Source organism: Asterias amurensis, chromosome 15 (genome assembly GCF_032118995.1).
Source record: "Asterias amurensis chromosome 15, ASM3211899v1".
Classification (NCBI taxonomy): Eukaryota; Metazoa; Echinodermata; class Asteroidea; order Forcipulatida; family Asteriidae; genus Asterias; species Asterias amurensis.
In genome coordinates this window covers 1,594,965-1,616,314 of record NC_092662.1, presented here as the reverse complement: position 1 = coordinate 1,616,314, position 21,350 = coordinate 1,594,965, and the positions used below count along the sequence as shown (strand labels likewise).

General features: G+C 38.7%; 2 protein-coding genes across 3 annotated transcripts; one reads left to right on the top strand and one right to left on the bottom strand.

Moving 5' to 3' along the window:
* Positions 1–53: 53 nt before the first annotated feature.
* LOC139948017 (ATP-binding cassette sub-family F member 1-like) lies at positions 54–12,000 on the top strand. Its single transcript, XM_071945985.1, has 24 exons — positions 54–392; positions 907–1,068; positions 1,672–1,794; positions 2,091–2,159; positions 2,628–2,722; positions 3,132–3,251; positions 3,506–3,606; positions 3,878–3,963; positions 4,441–4,517; positions 4,963–5,025; positions 5,119–5,184; positions 5,411–5,493; positions 5,783–5,866; positions 6,311–6,399; positions 6,740–6,775; positions 6,983–7,044; positions 7,578–7,628; positions 8,040–8,214; positions 8,808–8,882; positions 9,185–9,255; positions 9,461–9,565; positions 9,845–10,006; positions 10,476–10,548; positions 10,689–12,000. Exons 1-24 carry the CDS (start codon positions 236–238, stop codon positions 10,841–10,843), a joined length of 2,340 nt encoding a protein of 779 aa, XP_071802086.1. The 5' UTR covers positions 54–235; the 3' UTR covers positions 10,844–12,000.
* A 25-nt stretch (positions 12,001–12,025) lies between these two features.
* LOC139948018 (uncharacterized) lies at positions 12,026–20,068 on the bottom strand. Of its 2 annotated transcripts, none has more exons than XM_071945986.1 (4): positions 18,042–20,068; positions 14,807–14,930; positions 14,156–14,665; positions 12,026–13,704 (listed from the first exon to the last, which is right to left on the bottom strand). In XM_071945986.1, exons 1-4 carry the CDS (start codon positions 19,109–19,111, stop codon positions 13,693–13,695), a joined length of 1,716 nt encoding a protein of 571 aa, XP_071802087.1. In that variant the 5' UTR covers positions 19,112–20,068; the 3' UTR covers positions 12,026–13,692. The 2 variants fall into 2 exon arrangements, with proteins under 2 accessions (XP_071802087.1, XP_071802088.1); XM_071945987.1 differs by having other exon boundaries at positions 12,028–13,704; positions 14,807–14,915; positions 18,042–20,066.
* Positions 20,069–21,350: the final 1,282 nt, after the last annotated feature.

The following is a 21,350-nucleotide window of genomic DNA, read 5'->3' as shown; positions in this document are numbered from 1 at the left end:
GACGAACCAGTCCATTTGCAAACCAGGGAAGATGTGTCCCAATCTACGTACGAATTTGCATATTTCTCTGAGGACACATGTTCTACCGTCTGCGTTTTGTATTATTTTGATTGCGAAATCACACTGTTTTTGTCTTAAATAGCAGAAAACAGTGACTTTTGTTATCAAGAAAGTTGTGCAGCAAGGTGTCAGAGTCCGTTCTACCAACATTTAATCCTCCTTTTATCAGAAAAAAATGCCGAAAAAGAAGGACAAGAAAAAGGCTGTTGAAGAGGAATGGTACGGCGACGAAGCGGAAAAGAAGGCAACGGCGAACGGGGCTGACGAAGCAGCAGACGGCAGTGGTGGAGAAGGGGATGGGAAGTCTGCCGCAGCTGGCAAAACAAAGAAAGGTACGACGATCTAGGGTATATCCCCTACATTGTTATTGTATTTTGTAGTACTAATGGTTTTGAGGCTGCTACTGTAACTCTCTGTGTTTACTTAGGTTTAATTACAGACAGAAAAGGGGCCGGAAAAGTTTCCGTATGGCGCCACCACTTTTTCATTCGAAATAAAATAATATATTATCTAATTTACCTGATTGATATATCCCTTTTTGTAAAAATGAGTGAAAAAGTGGTGGCGCCATACGGAAAGTTATCCAAGGGGCCCGCTGGGGGAGGGCGCTTCGTACATATTATTTATTTGGGCCTACTGATTGATTGGGGAGTGTTTACATCATTTTTTTTTTTTGGGGGGGGGGGGGATTTAGGGGGCTATCACTAGTATCTCCTATATGATATATCCTAAATCCTGAGTCCTGCTGCATGCTGAAAACATTTCAAATGCACCAACATTTTGTTCAAAATAACTTAAACTTGGCCCAAGTTGAGATGAGTGACACTTCTTTTTGAATTAATCTAGCCAAGAAAAAAGAAAAGAAGAAGAAAGACAAGTCTTGGATGACAGGAGAAGGTAATAACGACGACGAGGAAGACTTGATGCTGGAAAAGAAGATGGAGAGTCTAGCTGTTGAGGATGATGAGGAGGATATTACACCAGTAAAATCGAAAAAGAATAAAAAAGGTAATGTGACACTTTGAAAATTCTGCCACTGCCAGGATTGTGTAAATGTCTCTGTGATTTTTGTGCTGCATTCAATGTAACAAAAACTGCCTAGATTCCCATAAAGATAATATTTCATGAGCTGATGTTTGTAGAGATGGAGAAAAGTTTATGTATTTTGTATTAATTCTGGATGTGAGAAGACAAGGAAAGAAGTTTGAGGTTTAGATGTTGGAAGAAACCGTAGAGAATTATTTCAAGGAAACCCATGCAATCAGTTTGGGACTGAAAATCCAATCCACATAGTGCCCCTTGGCAGGATTAGAACCGGAGTCCTAGAGATGGATGGCAGGGGAAAGATAACACTGCGCCAATTGAATGCCCTAAGTGCAAAGTTGTAAGGCTCTCTATATTGTGTTGGGGGGGGGGGGGGGAGGCAACTAGCCCAATGAGCCTTTTTGAAGTATGGCGGACGTGATAGGAGTGTACTGTTTGGTTTGGGTGTATACACACAAATTTACCCAAACCTTATAGTGTTGTAGCATTGTGTCCGCCATATTTCAAAATGGCTTGTGGGTCTTCATCGACGGGTCATAAAATATACTGTTGTGGGTTTTTTTGCAGGAGGTTTTGCTGCTCTGAGTGTTCTTGAAGATGAGATGCCTGACAGTGAAGAGGAGGAGACAGAAGAAGTCGAGGAGAAACCAAAGAAGACAAAGGGAAGAGACAAGAAGGAAAAGACAAAAGGTACAACTTGACGACTTGTCAACCCCCCTCTATGGTTTGACCATTCAATATCATCCACTGTGGTTTTGATTGATAGAATATATACTCTGCCAGCCGGTGTATAGCTGTACTACGAAACTGACCTGCTCTACCTATGAAGTTTTGCAAAAGCATAACTTTGCAAAAGAAACCTTGTCTTATACAAAAACACCAGTTAACATTTTGCACTATGTGAGTAGAACATTGGATGTTTCTATAATTTTGTTGGTTTTGATTCTGTATATGCATAATGGTAAATTGTTTCCTTGTATCTGCAGGTCGCACAAAGGAAGATGATGATGAAGATGACATGGACGACCAGGGCGAAGACGAAGCACAAGAACAGAGTAAGGAAGTATAGGTTGAATGACAAGGCATAGCATTGGGCAACAGGCCTTGCGCTGAAACTTTTTGTTAAGTAGCCTACCAGGGCCCAGTTCCATAGAGCTGCTTATGCACAAAATATTGCTTATGATTTGTTTGCTCATTAGAAATCAGCAGGATACCAATCACAATTTGTACACGTCGCATAGTAGTTTGGTTGGTAACCAAATTTTGGTTAGCAAAACTTTGTTGCGCTTAGCTATCTGTTGTGCTTAAGCAGCTCTGTGAAGTTGTGCCCAGACTATTAAGCTGTTCTAGTAAGCAAAGTTTGGTAGCTCAGATTTTGAACATGTTTTGTCATAAATGTGTCTTTCTCTTTCTGATGTATTTATGGTAGCAATCACAGCCAGTCTAATCGTCAAATTAATTTACGTTCACACACTGAAAAGTAACATTTGTATTATTTGTTTGTCATTCTCTTTGTGAAACAGGTCAAGATCCTTCTCCCGAGCCGAAGCCAACCTCAGAGCCAGCAGAGAAGACCAAGAAGATCAGCAAGAAAGAACTGAAGAAACAAAAGAAGCATGTATGTATGTTATGTTTATTGTAGAAAGTTGTAAAAACGTTTTCTATGCAAACAGCAGACCAATAGCCACATTTGAAGTCAGTTCAGGGGGCGTATAATTGTGGCCTGTCGTAGCTGCAACTCAAGCTCTGGTGTTTCTGATCAGCAGAGTGTGGGTTCAAGTCCTTGTTCTGATCCCTGGCTATAGGGCACTCACAGGTTGAATGGCTTCTGAATGGCAACCCCACGCAAAGATATTGACAAAATAGGGAGACAGCCAACATAGGGCTAGATAGGTCAGTTAGTAGAGGGCTGGTCCTACTCTAGTAAATTTTTCTTTTTTCAACCCTAAATTATTTAGAAAAAAATGTAATGGTTAACCAATAAAAAGGATGGATATTACCTTGATTTTCTTTGTTGACTTTGACAGCAAGAGTTCCTGCAGTCGATGCAGTTGGCCAGCGTCGGAGATGACTTGTCACAATTCTCGCTATCACAACAAGAGAAAACGACCAAGGGAGCATTACTAGAGAATGCCACAGACATCAAGGTAAGCTATTATTTGTTGAGCCATTTGAAATCAGATTAAACTGTTTTAGGGTAAAACATTTCCAAACCATATTGCTTTGGAGGGAGCCTTTTCTAGAAAATACTTTATGCTGTCAACAGCTGCATTGCTTCTTACCAAGTAATTTTTTCAAGTCAATAATTTTTGGAGGACTTACCAATCTAACAACCTAGCTTTAGCTTTTACTAGAAATAAATTGTATTCTTTTCAATTTATCAATGGTTTTAATTTCACAGATAGAGAAGTTTTCAATATCTGCAGCTGGGAAGACCCTGTTTAACAATGCAACATTAGCCATCGCACAAGGAAGACGATATGGCCTGGTCGGACCTAATGGGTAAGCAAATCATTCCAGTGGACAGAGAGATTATAAGACAAACACTAAAAACAGTCGCAACACTCCATATTGATGTTCAATTGTGAGCAGGGGTCGATTTCTCAAAGAGTTAGGAGATATTTGACGTTTTGCTTGTCCTAAGTTTGGACGAATAACTCGTGCTATTTCAAGATAAGACAAGTCTTAACTCTTTGTGAAACCGACCCCTGGTTTGAAATGGTAAAGTTTCCTATACTGATTGAAGCTATTTCTGATTGATTTGTTATTACAGTATGGGAAAGACAACTCTGCTGAATCATATTGCAACAAGAGCCTTAGCCATTCCACCAAATATAGATTGCCTACTATGTGAACAGGGTAAGCAGATTTGGATACAAAACAACCTAGTCAGGGTTTGCCTTTGAAGGCAGTGGACACTTTTGATAATTACTCAAAATAATTGTTAGCATAAAACCTTACTTGGTCACAAGTAATGGGGAGAGGTTGATGGTATAAAACAGTGTGAGAAATGGCTCCCTCTGAAGTAACCTAGTTTACGGGAAGGAAGTCATTTTCCACGAATTTGATTTCAAGACCTCAGAATTAGATTTGAGGTTTTGAAAATTTGAAATCACACAACTTCGTGTGACAGGGTTATTTTCTTTCATTATCATCTCGCAACTTCGACGACCTGTTGAGATTTTCTGATCTTGTGGCTTATATTCCTGTGGCCTTCTATTCCATGAATTACGATACAGTGATATAAACACATAACAACAAAACCATTAAACTAAAATTTCGCGTTGAGTCACTGTTTGTCTTGTAATGCAATGATTTCCGTTTTACATTTTGTAGAGGTAAAAGCTGACGCGACACCAGCATTTGAAGCCGTTCTGAACTCAGACACAATACGATTGAAGCTCATGAAAGAGGCAAGTAGGCAGGGTTCATTTCAAACTAAATTTGCTTAATTCAATCTGTTCGACAGTGCTTGAAAGTGACTATACTGGACCACAGGCCACCAGGCCAGTCATTTTAGTGGCAGGCAAGTAAATTCATGACTAAACAAGCCCAGTGGTTTTGTGTTCTTTAAAATCAATCTGTTTGACAGGGTTTGAAATTGATATTGGACCACTGTCCCTAGGCCGGTGAATTCAGCGTCGAGGCTAGTAAATGCATAGCCAGACAAGCTATGATTCACTAAACGCTAGGATTAATCCTATCGCGAGTTAGGACGAGTACTCGTTCATGCAATGCCTCAAAACCCACAGTTGAAAAACATCTTGTTCTCATCTTCATGAGTGCAATTCCATTTGGTGATTTGTTAATATTTTTGCATTAACAGAGTACTTTATGGAATTTTTTTTCACCTCACAGGAGAAAGAATTAATAGCAGAGAGTGAACGAGGAGACGATACTCACAGTGAACGGTTAAAACAGGTTGGTCAAAGTTTAAGTTCTTTTCATCATCAAAGAATCCATTCAAAATCCATACAAAATCTATATATAAAAATAAAAATCTGACTTTTTTAGGTCTATGAGGAAATGGAGGCAATAGGAGCCCATTCTGCTGAAGCAAGAGCTAGAAGAATACTGGCGGTGAGTTACTTTAGTTTCTTCACTAACTTTCAGAACCAATGTTGGATTAGAACCAATGACTTCTACACTCTATGGCTACTGGACATAGCTTAACTCGAGGAGTTACGGGCACAACGAATGTGATCTTTCTTTTGCACGCTGTGATAAGATGAAATGATATTAGTGATAATCGGTGAAAATTAAAACCTGACTGCACTGATTATGTTTTATGGGTTTTTTGTTCCAGGGTTTGCAATTTACACCAGATATGCAGAAGAAAGCAACACAAGACTTTTCCGGCGGGTGGAGAATGCGTGTATCATTAGCAAGGTGAGCCAAACCCACTGACAAATATCATAAAAATTAAAAGTTATCCCGAAGACTGTCAACAATGTTCCACTGGTGTTTTCTGCATATATAGGATGTCCCTTCTTTATAAATTGTCTTAACGCATTCCAAATAAGGGCCTGTATGCCTTCAAACCACCTTGGTCTACTATATGCGCCCGCTTAATTATGGTAAGAGGTATCAAGTCGGCCGATCAACGATGAGAATGAACTCATCTTTATGTCTTTAAGTGGCTTGTCGTTTCTAGTTTCTAGTTTTTCTTTCTTTGCAGAGCATTGTTCATGGAACCAACATTACTCATGCTGGACGAACCCACAAACCATCTCGACCTTAATGCTGTTATCTGGCTCAACAAGTAAGTTTCTTTTTAATTTCTCAAAGAGTTAAGACTAATCTTATCCTGCGTTAGGATGAGTTGCTTGTCCTACATGTAACTTAGGACTGGCCTTAAGTTTATAGTTACTCCTAGGACTAGTCTTAAGTTAGGACTATCTTTGTGAAATGAACCCCAGGGATGAACAACAAGGGATCAAGTGTTTTGACCAGGATTAAAACCCACACTCTGCTGGTCAGAAACTCAAGAACTTGCCTTCAGTGCTCTTAACTGTTATGCCATGATACACATAAATTAATCCTAAGGTCTCTGTTCTAGTTCAGCATATTTGAACTAGAGCATATTACATACACTCATTGAATATTTTTTGCTGTGTTTACAAACTTTGATTTCACACTTGCTAATTTTGTTTTATGTTGATGTTTGTCCACCTTATCAATCATGTCCTCTATTTTTTCAATCCAGCTATTTACAAGGATGGAAGAAAACGCTTCTCGTCGTTTCTCACGACCAGCAGTTTCTTGACGATGTCTGTACGGATGTGATCCATCTAGGTTAGTTCTAGATCCAGCTTGAACTGAAAGGAAGATTCTCTCATTGAATTAGAATACAGGGAGTGTAGATTTGAATCCTACTTGACTACCCTTTGTGTTTTTTCATTCTGATTGGGTTCAAGTCCCACCCTAGTGGCATGGTTTTTTCCCACCCATGATAAGTTCAAATAGAATAGGTAGATGCTTTTAGAATATTAAGACATCACCTTGAAATCATGGCTGATGGCTGATGACTTGGTGTTGCCATTTTTTTGTATTGTTTCATTATTTCCTAGATGTGCCCTGTTTTGGCATAGGGTGCCACCGTTTGTAACTCAGAACTTGTCGTTTTGCTTTTCAGATATGCAGAAACTACAATACTACAAGGGAAATTACAGTAAGTTGAAAGTATCTGGTTTGTAAATTATATTAAATGATCAAACAGTAGGGGGGGTTAAGTTGTAAATGACTTTGTGTAAGTTATAATTTATTTGTATAATGTTAAAGATGATTCGGCCTGCTCAATTTTCAAATTAAATTTGACAAAAAAAATGTTTTACTGCCTGGTTCTAACACGTTTTTATTTCACGTTTAAATTGGTCAGATGCCTTCAAGAAAATGTTCAAGCAGAAGAGGAAAGAACAGCTCAAGGAATATGAGAAACAGGTAAGAGTCTGGGTACCTGACTTTAAAAAATAAGATCAGTCGTTATTGGAAGCTCTGGAGGAAATCCTGCTAGAACTTAAAAGCTCTTCGGATCGAAATTTGAGTGCTATATAAGAAGTCACTATTGTTTAGTGAAATTCGAGAAGGCTATGAGTTTTTATACGTGTATATTTTAGCATAAAAACTAACTTGGTATTGAGTAATGGGGAGAGGTTGATAGTATAAAACATTGTGAGAAACGGCTCCCTCTGAAGTAATGTAGTTTTCGAGAAAGAAGTAATTTTCCACGAATTTGGTTTTGAGACCTCGGATTTAGAACTTAAGGTCTTGAAATCAAGCACAGAAAGCACACAACTTTGTGTGACAAGGGCGTTTTTTCTTTCATTATTATCTCGCAACTTCGATGACCGATTGAGCTGAAGTTTTCACAGGTTTGTTATTTTATGCATATGTTGAGTGAGAAGACTGGTCTTTGACAATTACCAATAGTGCCCAGTGTCTTTAACTGTTATTACTTCATTTCATGTCAACAGGAAAAGAAAATTAAGGATCTCAAGTCAAGAGGGAAGTCAACAAAAGTCGCAGTAAGTGCATTTTGTAAAAACCCTACAAAACACATTAAAAGACAAATGGCCCTTTATGACCTAGACCATGTGGTCTGTGACATCACTTTTATGTTTTTGGATCATTTTCAATCCTGGGGTGGATTTCACAAAGAGTTAGGACTCGTCTTATCTCGAGTTAGAACGAGTAACTCGTCCTAACTTAGGATTAATCTTAAGGTCTGCATGCTACAGTGCAGGGTTGGGACTCGTCCTAAGTCCTAAGATTAGTCTTAAGTTAAGAAGAGTTTTGTGAAATCGACTGCTGCACTTTAATGTAAGAATAAATCCTCACTCATTTTCTTGATTGAGTTCAAACCATTTTTTTGACCAATGTCTCTTCTCCCCCTTTGACCTTGTGTTGTTGTTGTTGTTGTTGTTGTTGACAAACAGGAAAAGGAGACGAAGACTCAACAGGGTAAGAAACAACAAAAGAACCGTAAGAAGGGAGACCCTACAGAGGATGAGCTTGAGGCAGTGGAACTCCTACAAAAACCACGGGAGTATGTCGTCAAGTTCACCTTCCCCCAGCCTCCAAAACTCAACCCGCCGATCCTTGGTCTCTACTGTAAGTATGAATGCTTGATGTGGCTTTATAAACACCCCTTACAAATATTCTGCCTTTTCATTTGTTTAGAGCGCGTCACATGATATGTCTGAGTTTTACTAGACGGCGACTGCGTGATAGTGCATCGTTTGCTGTGTGATAGTGCATCGTTTGCCATGTGATAGTCTGACGACTATCAGGCTTGCAGTACCCAGACGTCTTTTTACCAACCTCAAACCCAATCAGTTGTGCATCTGTGTATCTGAAACAAGATGATAAATAGTCTGTTAGGGTTTTATAAAACAAATATTGACTGCTGTAACTCGTGCTTTGGTTAAAACTACGACTCCCTTGGTGATCCCCTGACCGTTCCATTTTGCGCCTCGGCGGTCTAACCAATTACTGTTTCAGTGGTAATGACCGCCAATCGCACACATGATTCATTTGAAATAGAATTGTACTAAAACAATTGCATTGTCACTAAAAGTGTTCATTTTCAGAGCAGCTGACGGACCTTAAGCCTTAGCTGTATCCAAAGCCTTGATTTTGAAAATGGCATTGACTAGGAACTTTTCAGATGTGTAATTGTTTTTGTTTGTATTTTTTGTTAATAGCTGTTGATTTTGGATATCCTGGTCAAGAACTGCTCTTTGAGAAACTGGACTTTGGTATAGACATGGAATCCAGAAGTAAGTCCTCTTTACTTAATAAAGTGTCTGAAATGTTTCAATTTATTCTGGCATTTTTTATTTCCAACAAGAACTTGATTTTTGGTTGGAAAATGTGTTTTAACTAGAGTGGGATGTGAACCAACGACCTTCGTATTAATGAACTGTCTAGCCCTATGTCGATGGTCTGTTTTGTCCACATCTTTTGTTCTGGGGGTGAATTTTAAAGATATTATAAAAGGATTGGTAAAGGTTCAAGCCTTTGTTTAGATTTAGTCTGAAAGTTTACTGATAATGATATTGTCTCCTTCATTCACTTTCAGTCGCCATCGTTGGGCCGAACGGAGTCGGAAAAAGTACGCTACTGAATTTACTAAAGGGGAACATAGTTCCGGTGAGTTACATCTTGTTTGAAATTGAATTGCTTCTTCCTTCACATGAAATGTAAAGCTTGTCACGCCTGTGATAAAATAATGAGCACTTTGAAATGTCTGAAGGTAAAGTGTTATATAAACTGCTATAAACATTTTGAAGATGTGGATGGATTTTCTGAACAAATATTTCAGATTTAAGAATTTGTTTTAAAATAATGTTTACAGGAAATTGGTGAGATGAGAAAGAATCATCGACTGAGGATAGGTTTTTACAGTCAGCACTCTGCAGATCAACTGGATTTAGATGAGACAGCCGTGGAGTATCTACAGGTGAGAGTAGCATCACAGAGATGTTTTCACTACGACAAAGATATTTGATTATCATAGCCAGACACTGTTTATTGCATATCCAGAAACTGAGAAAATGCATGTAGATATTTCATCTGCTGCCACAAACCTAGTGTCCCTTCTTAGTAGTATGTCTACATAAGTCACGTGACCTCGACCCTGATGCTCCCCTCGACTTTGACCTCTTGTTCTTCTCTGACTTGCAAACAATTTAATTGATTGAGTGTTATTTCTTTACCCCCCCCCCTTCCCCCTCTTCAGAGATGCTACAATCTCGGCTACCAGGAGGCTCGTAAGACCCTCGGTCAGTTTGGATTGATCAGTCACGCTCACACCATTAAAATCAAGGACTTGTCAGGTGGTCAGAAGTCTCGAGTAGCGTTTGCCGACATGTGCAAAAAGGAGCCGGACGTCATCATACTTGTAAGTTATGTTTAATCACCTTGTGCTTTTTTGTAATTCTCGTATCTTTCTGCTCATTTTCCAGTGAGTTGATCAACCATTTGAAACATTTTTATTTCCAGCAAGCTGAAGAACTGTTTGAAATTATTTAGCTTTGTGGGCTGTGTATGATGGAACAAAATTAATTGTGTACTTTGTTGGTGCCTTCACACCACAGGCTGGCATACCTTATCTATCAATCATTACCGCAGTGGGTGATACTAAATGATCAGAGAGTTGACTGATTGACTGTGAACTGTGTAGATACAGTCACCATACTATGTCATATAGCAGGTGGACATTTGCTTACTTGAAAATAGCTTTGAAATATTGGGTCATCATAAAAAAAACTTCCATTATAAATGGTCTTATCTGCTACAGTTTTTCCAAGCAAATGTTTTGTTACGAAATAAGTATAAATATTTAATAATATTTTCCCCCATACTTTCAGGACGAGCCTACAAACAACCTGGATATTGAATCTATTGATGCCCTGGCTGATGCTATCAATGCCTTTCAGGGAGGTAAGTAACAAGACACCACAAAACACCACGAAACACCACAACACTTCAATGAATGTCAGAATGTCAGAATGAATACTACTACTGTGGCCCAAATGTGGAATGCGTTGATATTTATTTTTTTCTCTGTATTTTTTCTCCAGGGGTGATCCTTGTTAGTCACGACGCCCGCCTCATCACTGAAACCAACTGCCAGCTTTGGGTTGTTGAGGACAAGGGTGTGAACGAGATCGACGGAGACTTTGAGGATTACAAGAGAGAACTCCTTGAGGAACTGGGAGAACTTGTAAAAGAATAAGAAGAGGAAGGTACTCCTGTTATTACCTTCTAACTGCACGGAACTGCAATGAGAGTGCAGCTAGGTCATTATGAAACACTAATGGCCTTGGTACAGAGGGCAATATGAAATACTAATGGCCTTGGTACAGAGGGAAATATGAAATACTAATGGACTTGGTACAGAGGGAAATATGAAATACTAATGACCTTGGTACAGAGGTTAATATGAAACACTAATGGCCTCGGTAGAGAAGGCAATATGACACACTGATGGCCTTGGTACAGAGGGTAACTTCAACAACTTTACTTGAGGTTTGTCTGTATGAACAGTTAATGACTGATTGTCCCTACAAGTTCTTTAGGGTGGGCAATATAAAACGCTAATAGTAAATATAAAAGAATATTCCAGAGCTTTTGGTATCAGCGGCCAGACTTTAAAGTGATTAACATCAGGTTCGTTTTTACAAATCCAAAAGTATTGTAGATGCTACAAACAAGTTGGTACATAATTATTTATGTAGCATTCAATTTGTGAAGAATTCAACTTGTGTATCATATAGTATTACAGGCTGAACCCAATGATTTATAGAGCAAGGAAGGCACAAGTTGGGGACCTGAAGCTTTATCTATCAAAGGAACATGAAGTGTGCATGGACGCCATTTCGGTAAGCAAATCTTTTGTTATAATATTGATAGCAATGGTCGTTGTCTGCACTGATCTATTGTTGCATCAAGACTTGCTTACTGAAATGGCGTCCAATGCATACCTCACCTCAACCTTTAGTTCCCTATCTCGCGCTGTCTTTTGCTCTATAATTATTGGCTACACAAAAGAATTAAAACCCTGGATAATGTTATATGTTTATCTCTGCATATCTGCAGTTACCTTTAGAAGCAATATGTCCACAGTTGACATAAAGGGCGCTAAACAAGCATATGCAAATAAAATAGCAGAGAATTTTTATCCTTTTTTTTGTGGACAACACTCAAAATTACCAGAACTAAAACTTAAAGACTTAATGATGTAGAGAAGTATTTTATGATTGTACATGTCTCTACCGTATTAAGTATTTTTTCTGGAATAAAACGTATTTATTTCAGAACTGTATTATGTGGGTGTTACATAAAACAGAATTAAATAACGAGTCTAAGAATTAAAGACACTACAAATATGAAGTATATTTAAGAAAGTGTATATTTATTGTGTCTGTGTACCTTCAAAATCAAACAAAATGGCAACAAAATATTATCACTTGATTAAGTCAATCACCTTCTGTGAGTTTACAGAGTTCCATTGACATAATAGATCATCTACACAAACAAAAACTACTTTGTTTACAAACTTTAGACAAAACTAGCCATTCCTTCTGAGTTGTCTGAAAAGCAATTTCAGATTATACAAATGACTACACAGATATATAAAATGGTTTCCCTGTGGGTTAGGCAGTCAATAAAAACATTTAAGGAACATTACAGAATTGGTTTCGCAAACAACAGTTACTGAAAGTGTAAGCAATTGATGTAATCCACCTTATACATAAACTGACAAACCTGTAGAAGTTTGAGAGCGATCGGCCGTCTGGGTCACGAGAAAATAGTTTAAAACCGATTGCACATTTTGCATGACACTGATGCAAAAACAAAAATGAAAAACGCTCCCTGAGCGATAAACTCCAAATGCGAAATTTGAAAATTTGTTTCGCCTCATTAAATGACATTTCAGAAAGAAATATTTCAAGAGATTTTTTTTACTATCATCAGCATTAGACCATGCAAGTTTTATGTGAATCTGTGTTCTTTACGATTTGCCTTCTTAACATTTCTGTAACGTTCCTTAAACTCACAATTGCAGATAGATTTTGTTCTTGTGAACTTTTCGATAAGTCAAAAGTTATTTCTCTCTAATAATGGACTGTTTGCTTTACAAAGTGTTTTAAATATTAAGGTCAGATATATTTTGAACCCCCATCTGTGTCATAACATTTTGAAAACCAACTTTTACTTTGCGATAACACGATCCTCAATTTCTGTGCATAAGCTCTACGAACATTTTAAGCCTCCCAAGTAAGTTTGCACAATGGATATTTTAATCGGATTCTACACCCTAACTCCCTTTCCCTGCCCTTTTATGAAGGCCAACCATTCTTTGAAAGAAAGATTAGCAGCTTTATAGTTCACTTGGAAAGTTTTGCAAACATGAAAGTTTCATGCTTTTGGACACCACAGGGTGTACAAGTGTTTGGGATTATCCCAGATTATTCATGAAGAGGGATTTTCTGAAGGATTAACCATATAAAAGTGATTTACAGGGGACATGCTCAATATTCAGGTGGTAAAATTATGCAACAAGATGAGCATCTGGTTCAGCTTTGGTTACTTTTTAAAATGGCTACTGAAAATATGATCAGTGTGTGGTCACAAATTCCCATTAGATTATCAACTTTGAAAATTCTAATCTTGTTTTGGGGGAAGGGTAAACATAACTTTGATTAAGGTAAATTTAGGTAAATTTTTAAAAGTAAGCACAGTGATTGGAATGGATGTAGTGTTCCAAAACCCAAGGAGTTTGTAGCCCTTTGAAATGCTAGGGCTCGTAGATTTTCTCCTTGAGAAATATTTGTAGAAGACATGTACTTCAGTGTCATCTCTGGCCGTTAAATTTTTGGCAATTCCCAAAGATTATAGACGATAAACTTTGTTTTGTTATGGTTGAAAGAAACCTTAAAATGTAGAAAATTCATGAAACAAAATAATAAAGTGATCCCAAATGCTGTCTTTATGACACATAAATTACCTCACTGGATAGCAATATTGGATTCCAGTCTAACAAATGGCAAGAATGCTGTGTTGCTTGGAGACGGAATAACCTCAGTACCAGGTCTGTCAAGAAAAACAAACAGTAAAAACAAATTGAAGTTAAAAAAGCAACCACAATTTTAAACCAAACATAATACGAAGACAGACAAAATACTAAGATTTATCTGGTGTTTTGGCAATACCAATATGTTAGTTAGAATTACCAATGAGGTATTAAATGGAATTATTTGGGAATTGACAAGAATAAAACAAAGCTGAATTTCAATAGATATGAGGTATAAGATAAACTTAAAAATTAAAAGCAATTCATTTTGAAAAATGTTTATAACTATTTGTATGCAGTTAGTATTTCCAATTCACCACTGTAAAGTGCAAGGAGGGCAGACCACAACTTGACTGTTCATCAGGACTTGATAATAATCATGTTTGTCAGCTATTCCCAACTTTACTCCAACCAAATCTTTCCAAAAATGTGGCATACACAAATGTTTGCACATTTCATTCTGCAACTTACCACTTCGCAGACCGCAATTGGCCGGTTGGAATTGGCAACCATGTCCACAGGAGAGCTGTCTTCCACCATGGAGGAAGGCACTTCAACTGGCTTCTCCTTGAGTGTGACCCGATAGGATGTTTTGTTCACTTCTGGTGAGGTCCTCTTAGCATGTGCTGGAGCTGACCTTACATCAAATGGCGAACAAGTCGGGGCTTCAATGGTAATGAAATGAGTCTCTTTAGTTGCAGAAGTGGGATCCGCTATTGTGTAGACGGGTGTGGTCTTACTTGATGCTGTGTGGCGTTTTGTGGCGTGTAGCTGCGAGGCTGATTTGGTGGTGTGTGTTGGAGGGGTGCTAACCCCACGTCCCTTGATGTGCACTTGTACGTTTGGCTGTTGGGGTGGAGGCGTGGACTGTGGTGATTTCTTGCCGGGTGTTTTATGCTGTGATGCGGTGGTGGTCACGTCATGGTGCATGGTGAAAGTTGGCCAGCGTGGAAGTTCAAACTCAAAGTCTGAGGATGAATACTGCATAAAAGAAACATTTGTCTTCAAATACAAAACTCTCATTGCATTATTCCACATGCAAATACTCTATTCAATTTTTGTAATTGTCAACTCAATGTCGAAAAGCTAAATTAATTTGAATATGAAAATCTAAATACTTACATTGTTGGCTAGTCTCAGACAGTTGGCAGCGTGCATGAGTTGTGAGTAGAAGTCCCGATGAGGGCCCGGTTTAAGTGAAATTCCAGTCGAAGAGCTTGTCACGGGAGTTCTGAAAACATGATAACTAAAATTAATGTGGTAAAGAGAAGAGTCCCACTCAATTATAATGAAACTTCAAACAAAAAATCCCCTTTGCTTCCGTCCACATTTCGTCATCCATGAGTTTGTCTTTCCAAATCATGCTTTGTAGTTTCCTTCTTATTAGTGATAATACACAAATCTAAGATTCTACCTTCTGTTTTACTGTTGAAACGAAAGGCCATTAGGCCTAACTATTTTTTACAGTTCTACAATTTGGTTTGATTTGAAATTATGTATTAAATTTAGAATCAATCGTACAGTCAAGAGGCTGAATACATGATTTGTACAAGTTTAAAAACATTTTTAAAACATCAAAAAAGTTAACACCGTATAGGTCCTTTTGTTTGGTAAGCTGGGCACCTATGAAAAACAGTGTTTCACAGAGAGGTTTCCCCAGGGTAAAGAATAAATGAATAAATAAAGCATTGTTTTAGAGTAGACTGATAGGTCTAGTATTGGAAATACTTTTATAGATAATTTGACCTGTGACATCACTTGTTTACAAAGCCACAGAGCCTGGACTTCCTGCAGGCATTATTTGTACACAGCTCAATGGAAGAAAACATAAAATTTTATATTTTTTATGGAGATTGCACTGTCTAATTCTTATCAACTTTTGATATGATGAAAGGGGGTACATCTCAAAGCTTGTCCAGCTTTTACTTTCATAACTCTTAGTTTATGTGGAAATTATGAAACAAAATGTCAACTTTCCCCCATATGATCTGTGCAGTATTGTGCCTTCCAGAATACTCAAAGAATGTACAAGGTCAAACTTATTGTAAACAAGGTTTACAAGTTGTATAGATTAGTACTGAGACATCACGCACACACGCAAAAAAAAGAATAAATCTTCACGGCAACATCACATTCAAACAATAGTTGTTATTGTTTGTTGACATGCTCAGCTCAGAATTCAAAACACACGAGTGAACCATAGCGAGAAAAGTCATGACAACCAACGCATTGTAAGCGAAAAGGTTAGCTGGGTTATATTATCAGGAAAAAGTATTTATGTTTTTATGATTTGCAAGAGAGTTATGGAAGTTAATCATGTTTACAGTTGGTACAGCAAACTGTATTGTATTACTTGTTTTTATTCAAAGAATGGAAATTGTCTAACGACTACATATATTTTCCAATCTCATATTAAATATTTCATTACTCTATTTGTATAGTAAGATATTTCATTGCATTGAATAGCAAATATCTTTAGTATTCTTATATTGGTATCCAACTCGTGGCTAAAGCTGTAAATGTTTATTAGCATTTTTGTTATTCGAAAATCACACAACTTGTTATGGCTATTCTATGGGTTTATGTTGCTAAAAAATATCTGAAGGTTCTTTATTACCATACGTCATCCTGACGTCATCTACTTGGCCTTACAGGGATTCTGAGTCGATCATCTTCTTTTGTCATGAAATTTGTGCTTCCGTGCCCGTATGTGTGTGAAATTTACATAGCAATGTGACATGACATAAAGGTGCGTTGAAAGTGAAACAATAGCACCAGAGTGTGCACAAATTGGTAAACCCCGCCTTTGAGAGAAGGGGCGGGGCTTATGTGCCTCGTGATGTAGATACAAGGCTCCCATTGGCCCACCACCAGAGTGTTTTAAGCCAATCAGTGTGGCCAGTGTTCGTCACAAGTGGCCATCAAACAACAGGCGCATGAATATTACCCGTCGATCCAAGCGTAATGGTTGAGACCTCGTATGCATGAAACTGAACAAGCATGACACAAACAAAAAACAAGAATTTTACAAACAGTAGTGTCTATTTTCTATCATAAAATAATCACAAACACTGCAAAAAATATTCAATTGTTTAACTAATCACTATTTGAACCTCATCAGTGGGAAACAACATCATGGGAGGCTTTGGGGACAATAACAAGCAACCCACTCACAAGCTTTTTCGTTGTGACGATAACAGTAGAAAGGAAACGGTTTCATTTTCGGCAGAACATTTTGCCAAACCCTTTGAGAAAAGTCTGTTAGAGTTTTTGAGAGTTTTTTTCGGGAAGGCTACATGATATAGCCCCTTCTTTAAGAAAGAAACAAACAATTTAAAACAGTTCAATTGAAGAACGCTATCATCTCAAAAGTCTCACGTCCTAATAAATTTAATCAGTCAGACTTCTTACACTAAACTGTTGAATTTGTTGGTTCCTTTCTGAAAGAAAGTATAATGCAACCTTTCCTGAAAAAAAACAAAAAAACTGCAAAAGCCCGACAGATATTTTTCAAAGGAATTTGCAAATTTGTCTCCCTCAAATTGGAAATGAAGTTTTGGCAGCTAGTTTTAAGATCGAGGTAGTCTAGAGATTAGATCTGGCCTAGACGAGGTGGATAGTTCAAAACGTATGTTTATTCAACAAGACTATTGATCTGCGATTAATTCGTATATCCCCAACAATGGATTGTGAATCCTTTAAGATGCAAAGTATATAAGCATTAAGATGATTATTATGTGAAGGGTAGTCAATACCACACTCACAGTGGACCATAGGATGGGTCAAGCCATTGTAGGGCATTGTGATTAAGCGCCAAGTGATCAGGGAGCAAATAGAGCTGTTTGTGTCACAACAATTATTGGCGAAGCACAAAATACTTTTGCTTTCTAGGAGCCGTCCAAAATTGTGTAAATTTTCACAATCTTTCAAAGAGTATGTGACGGTGAGGGTGGGGGGGGGGGGCATTTACGTCTTCAAGTGGGGTGTTAATGTTAATATTTAAATAAAAATGTGCATTGAAAGAAAAATGTTGATAAGTTCTATACTTTGGCGGAGGGAGTGCATGGGGAGGGGGTCCTTAAAAGAAGTGGTCTTTGTACGACAACAAGTTGAAAACTTTGGACGGTCTCTCGAACATTACCAGCAAAATAACCCCCTTTTCTTTTTTACTGAAATAGGATTCTATACCCATGTGCACGTGTGTTTTGTTTTAATATTGTTTGGTTGTATATATTTAGCATTACATATCGATGTGGTATCATTTGTTATATATCATGATGATCGGATATTAATTGGCGGGTGATTTGTGTGCGGTGAGCTTGCAGGAAATACACGCAAGGGGAATTCAATTCCTTACCCAAGTGTTTTATCCAAAGAAAATCCGCTGTGCAGCAAGTCATTAGTGGGATTCGAACCAGGAGGTGTCATCCTCGTGGTTGAAGTTTGGAGTTGTTTCAATGGTTGTTGGCTTGGAAAGAAAGGCAAGTGTGGCTTTGGCGGGCTGGATGAGGAGGCGGCAGGGGTATGATGGGGCGATGGGAGCGCTGGGGCCCGGGAGGTATAGACGGTCAGTGTCTGGTCGTTCATGCCGATATTCCAGGGCTGGCCTCCGGGGTGGCCTGCTCCGTTTTTCTGGAGATGTGTCCAATTTATCGAAGGAGGGCGTTTCCTTTGTTGACCAGTGTCTGCTAGTAAATTATACCGCGGGGAGTTTACTGATATATCACTGTAGGTGACAGGCGGTTGGTTGTTGGAATTCGGTACCTCGGTTGAGCCACGGGCAACATTAGCACCATGCCCCAGGCCAGGTCGGTTCGGAGGCTGCTGCGTCCTGGTGACAATACCTCCAACTTCCACGCCCGCATCTGCCGTTGCGTCCCCGGCGTAGTAGATAGTCCTGGACCGGCCGAAAGCAGAATGTGTCAGCTTCTGCAAGGGGCCACCACAGGTGTGATACCGACGGTATTGCTCACTGTATTTCTTAATATTGCTGTAATGTTTAAACTCAAAGTCTGGGGTAGCAGCTGTCTGGTGGTTTTGCCCGTGTGTGCTGCGCTGGAACCTCCGGGAAGCGCTCAGCCTTCCAGCACCATCCGGCTTCGTCTTCCCAGCTTTTGGCGGGTGTTTCTCCACTGGCTGCCGTCTGTGTTGCACGCTCGGATCGGGCACCCATCCACACATGTCTCCCATGAACTTGATGAGGTTGAGGGAGAGACTATGAGCCTCAACCGCTGCCTCGTTCAGTTCCTCCTCATCTTCAAGTTGAAGAAGTGACCTCTGGAGGCGGTTGTCGTGGATGAGAGATGGACACACCTTGACCTTTTCCTTAGGTACCTCATCATCTGAACCTACCGCCTCATCACTTGATTTATCCGTGTCTTCTGTTGATGGTGGCTCGGCATCTTCAGGAGGCATTTCGGTAGCCATCTGCCAAAAATGTCTAATGAGCTTGTTATTATAGCTTGCAAGTTGCAATCAGACGATAATTTCCCTCTCTTTGTGAGGAACTAATTACCTGACGACACCACAAACCTACGAACCCATATTCGTCACTGTGTTGGCACTACTCTTGATTGCATCTTGGACAACCCAATCTTGCTAGAAGTTCGGCTAATTAGACACGACTAAGTATCATGTTTGTCAACTACCTACCGACAGTAAACCACCTAATTATCACGATCATGCAATCCAACTCATGTAGTCATTCATGGAGCAATAAGTCATTTCACCCAGCAAGTCAACGTACATGTATATCTGAAGTCGAGGTGCTTGCCCTGTCCCCAACAAGAAGCGAATTTATCACGGTGCAGTAACTCCAATGTGTTGAGTGTCAACATGGATTCCTCCAGCAATTTGTAATTCACACTGCGATATGAAGTACACCCGATCCGCTTTTGATATTACCAACCACTCAACCGTGCTTTGTATTGTGTACATACAACCAACAACAACTCATGATTGATGTCATAATCCGAAATGAGTGGATTGTTAGTATGGCTTGAACCCAAGTAAAACCATGCTGACTCGGCTGGTTGGCAAGACGGCAAGAATGTCACAGCAGTTCCACACACTAACCCCTTCTTGTAGGAAAAAAACAACTTGACAACCTAATGTTGAAGGTCATGCACTCACGTGTGGTAGGCCTACAACAAGTTAGCTCATGGAGCTATGGTTAGATCTAGATCCACTGCAATAACTGTGCGTCCCATAAAAAGTAAGCCTTGGGCAAAATCCTTGCATTCCCCTACAAGGGGTTCAAAAGTTACCCTCGTCCCATGGCAACGGATACGCTGTAGAATCGATCCGGTCAGTCGCCCACATTGTGTTCCCCTGCACCTCGATCAATGCTCATATTATTTTTACTAGGGGAAGGCACAACTTCGATATTTTAGCTGTGTGTATTGTATGTTTTCGTCCTACGTGGTTCTTTATAATTTATACACAAGCAAACTGAATCATTGATCTGAGTGCAGAAAATGGATTGTTTGCTTTTCGAAGTTTAATGAGGAAGGTAGCGGGCCTACAATACTACATGCGTGCGTTTTCGTAGCAACAAGTACCTCAGTTGCAATGACGGTGACAATGCTATAAATACATAGTACTTTGCAATATGCCGCTGTCGCCATAAAAATGCACCCTATAGTCTGTAATTTTGGTTTACGTTAAACACAAAGTACACGAGTCAAGACTGTTATGCTCATACCAGCTATTTACGTAATCTGATAAAACACAATGCAAACAAAAAATTTTTTATATGAAGGCACGGTTACAACCTTAATCACCCTTGACTCTGATAATCACCCGCTTCTGTTTACCGAGTCTGTTATTAAAGGGGTATTGTCAGCACTGGTAATATTATTTAGATAAAATTAAACGTATCATTTTGCTATCAAGCTATAATTATGGACAAAAACAGGAACACAGTTAGTGTGCATTTTGTTTTCGTATAATGTTGACAATTCTTTATAGTCCCAACTAGGCATTCGACCATAATCAATCACAAGGCGTTGTTAAAATTCACTAAACATTACATCAGTGCTAAGCTAAGTGTTGTGTTAATTTACATTTAACTTAAAAATTGGGGGAAATTTGCAACATAAAGTTGGTGATGTTAAATTCAAAAGACGCAGGATGGAAGCTTGTGAAAAAACGTTATTAAGTTGCTTTATGTATAGTAGGCGTGTTATACATGCCTATATCCAACGTTCTCCTTCATCTCCCATTGTCTGCTCACCAAAGTCAGATAAAATAATACCCGAGAATTGCAATATAATATTCTATAATTAGAAAAACTTCAAACCAAGAAAACAAAAACGCCGATCCCCCACAGCAACTAAAACATTACTTTTTATTCCCCTTCTGTTTTTATTATTATGGTTTACCCCTGTGGTTAACTTAAAAAACATGCATTTTATGCAAAATAAAAGACAATATTGCAAACATAAAATAGAAGCGGGCAAAAACTATTTTTGTCAGCATTTTCACGGACTAAACAAAAATAATATAAAATTTATTTGTTTTTGTTCATCTTGATGAAATTTTGCTCAGGTTAAAAATATCACTCATCACTATCTAAGACAGAAATCCCTTCCCCTACCCTACTTAATAAAAATTCAATTTGTCTTTAGTGTGTCCCTCTTACACAAATTGGCACGCATCAAGTAGC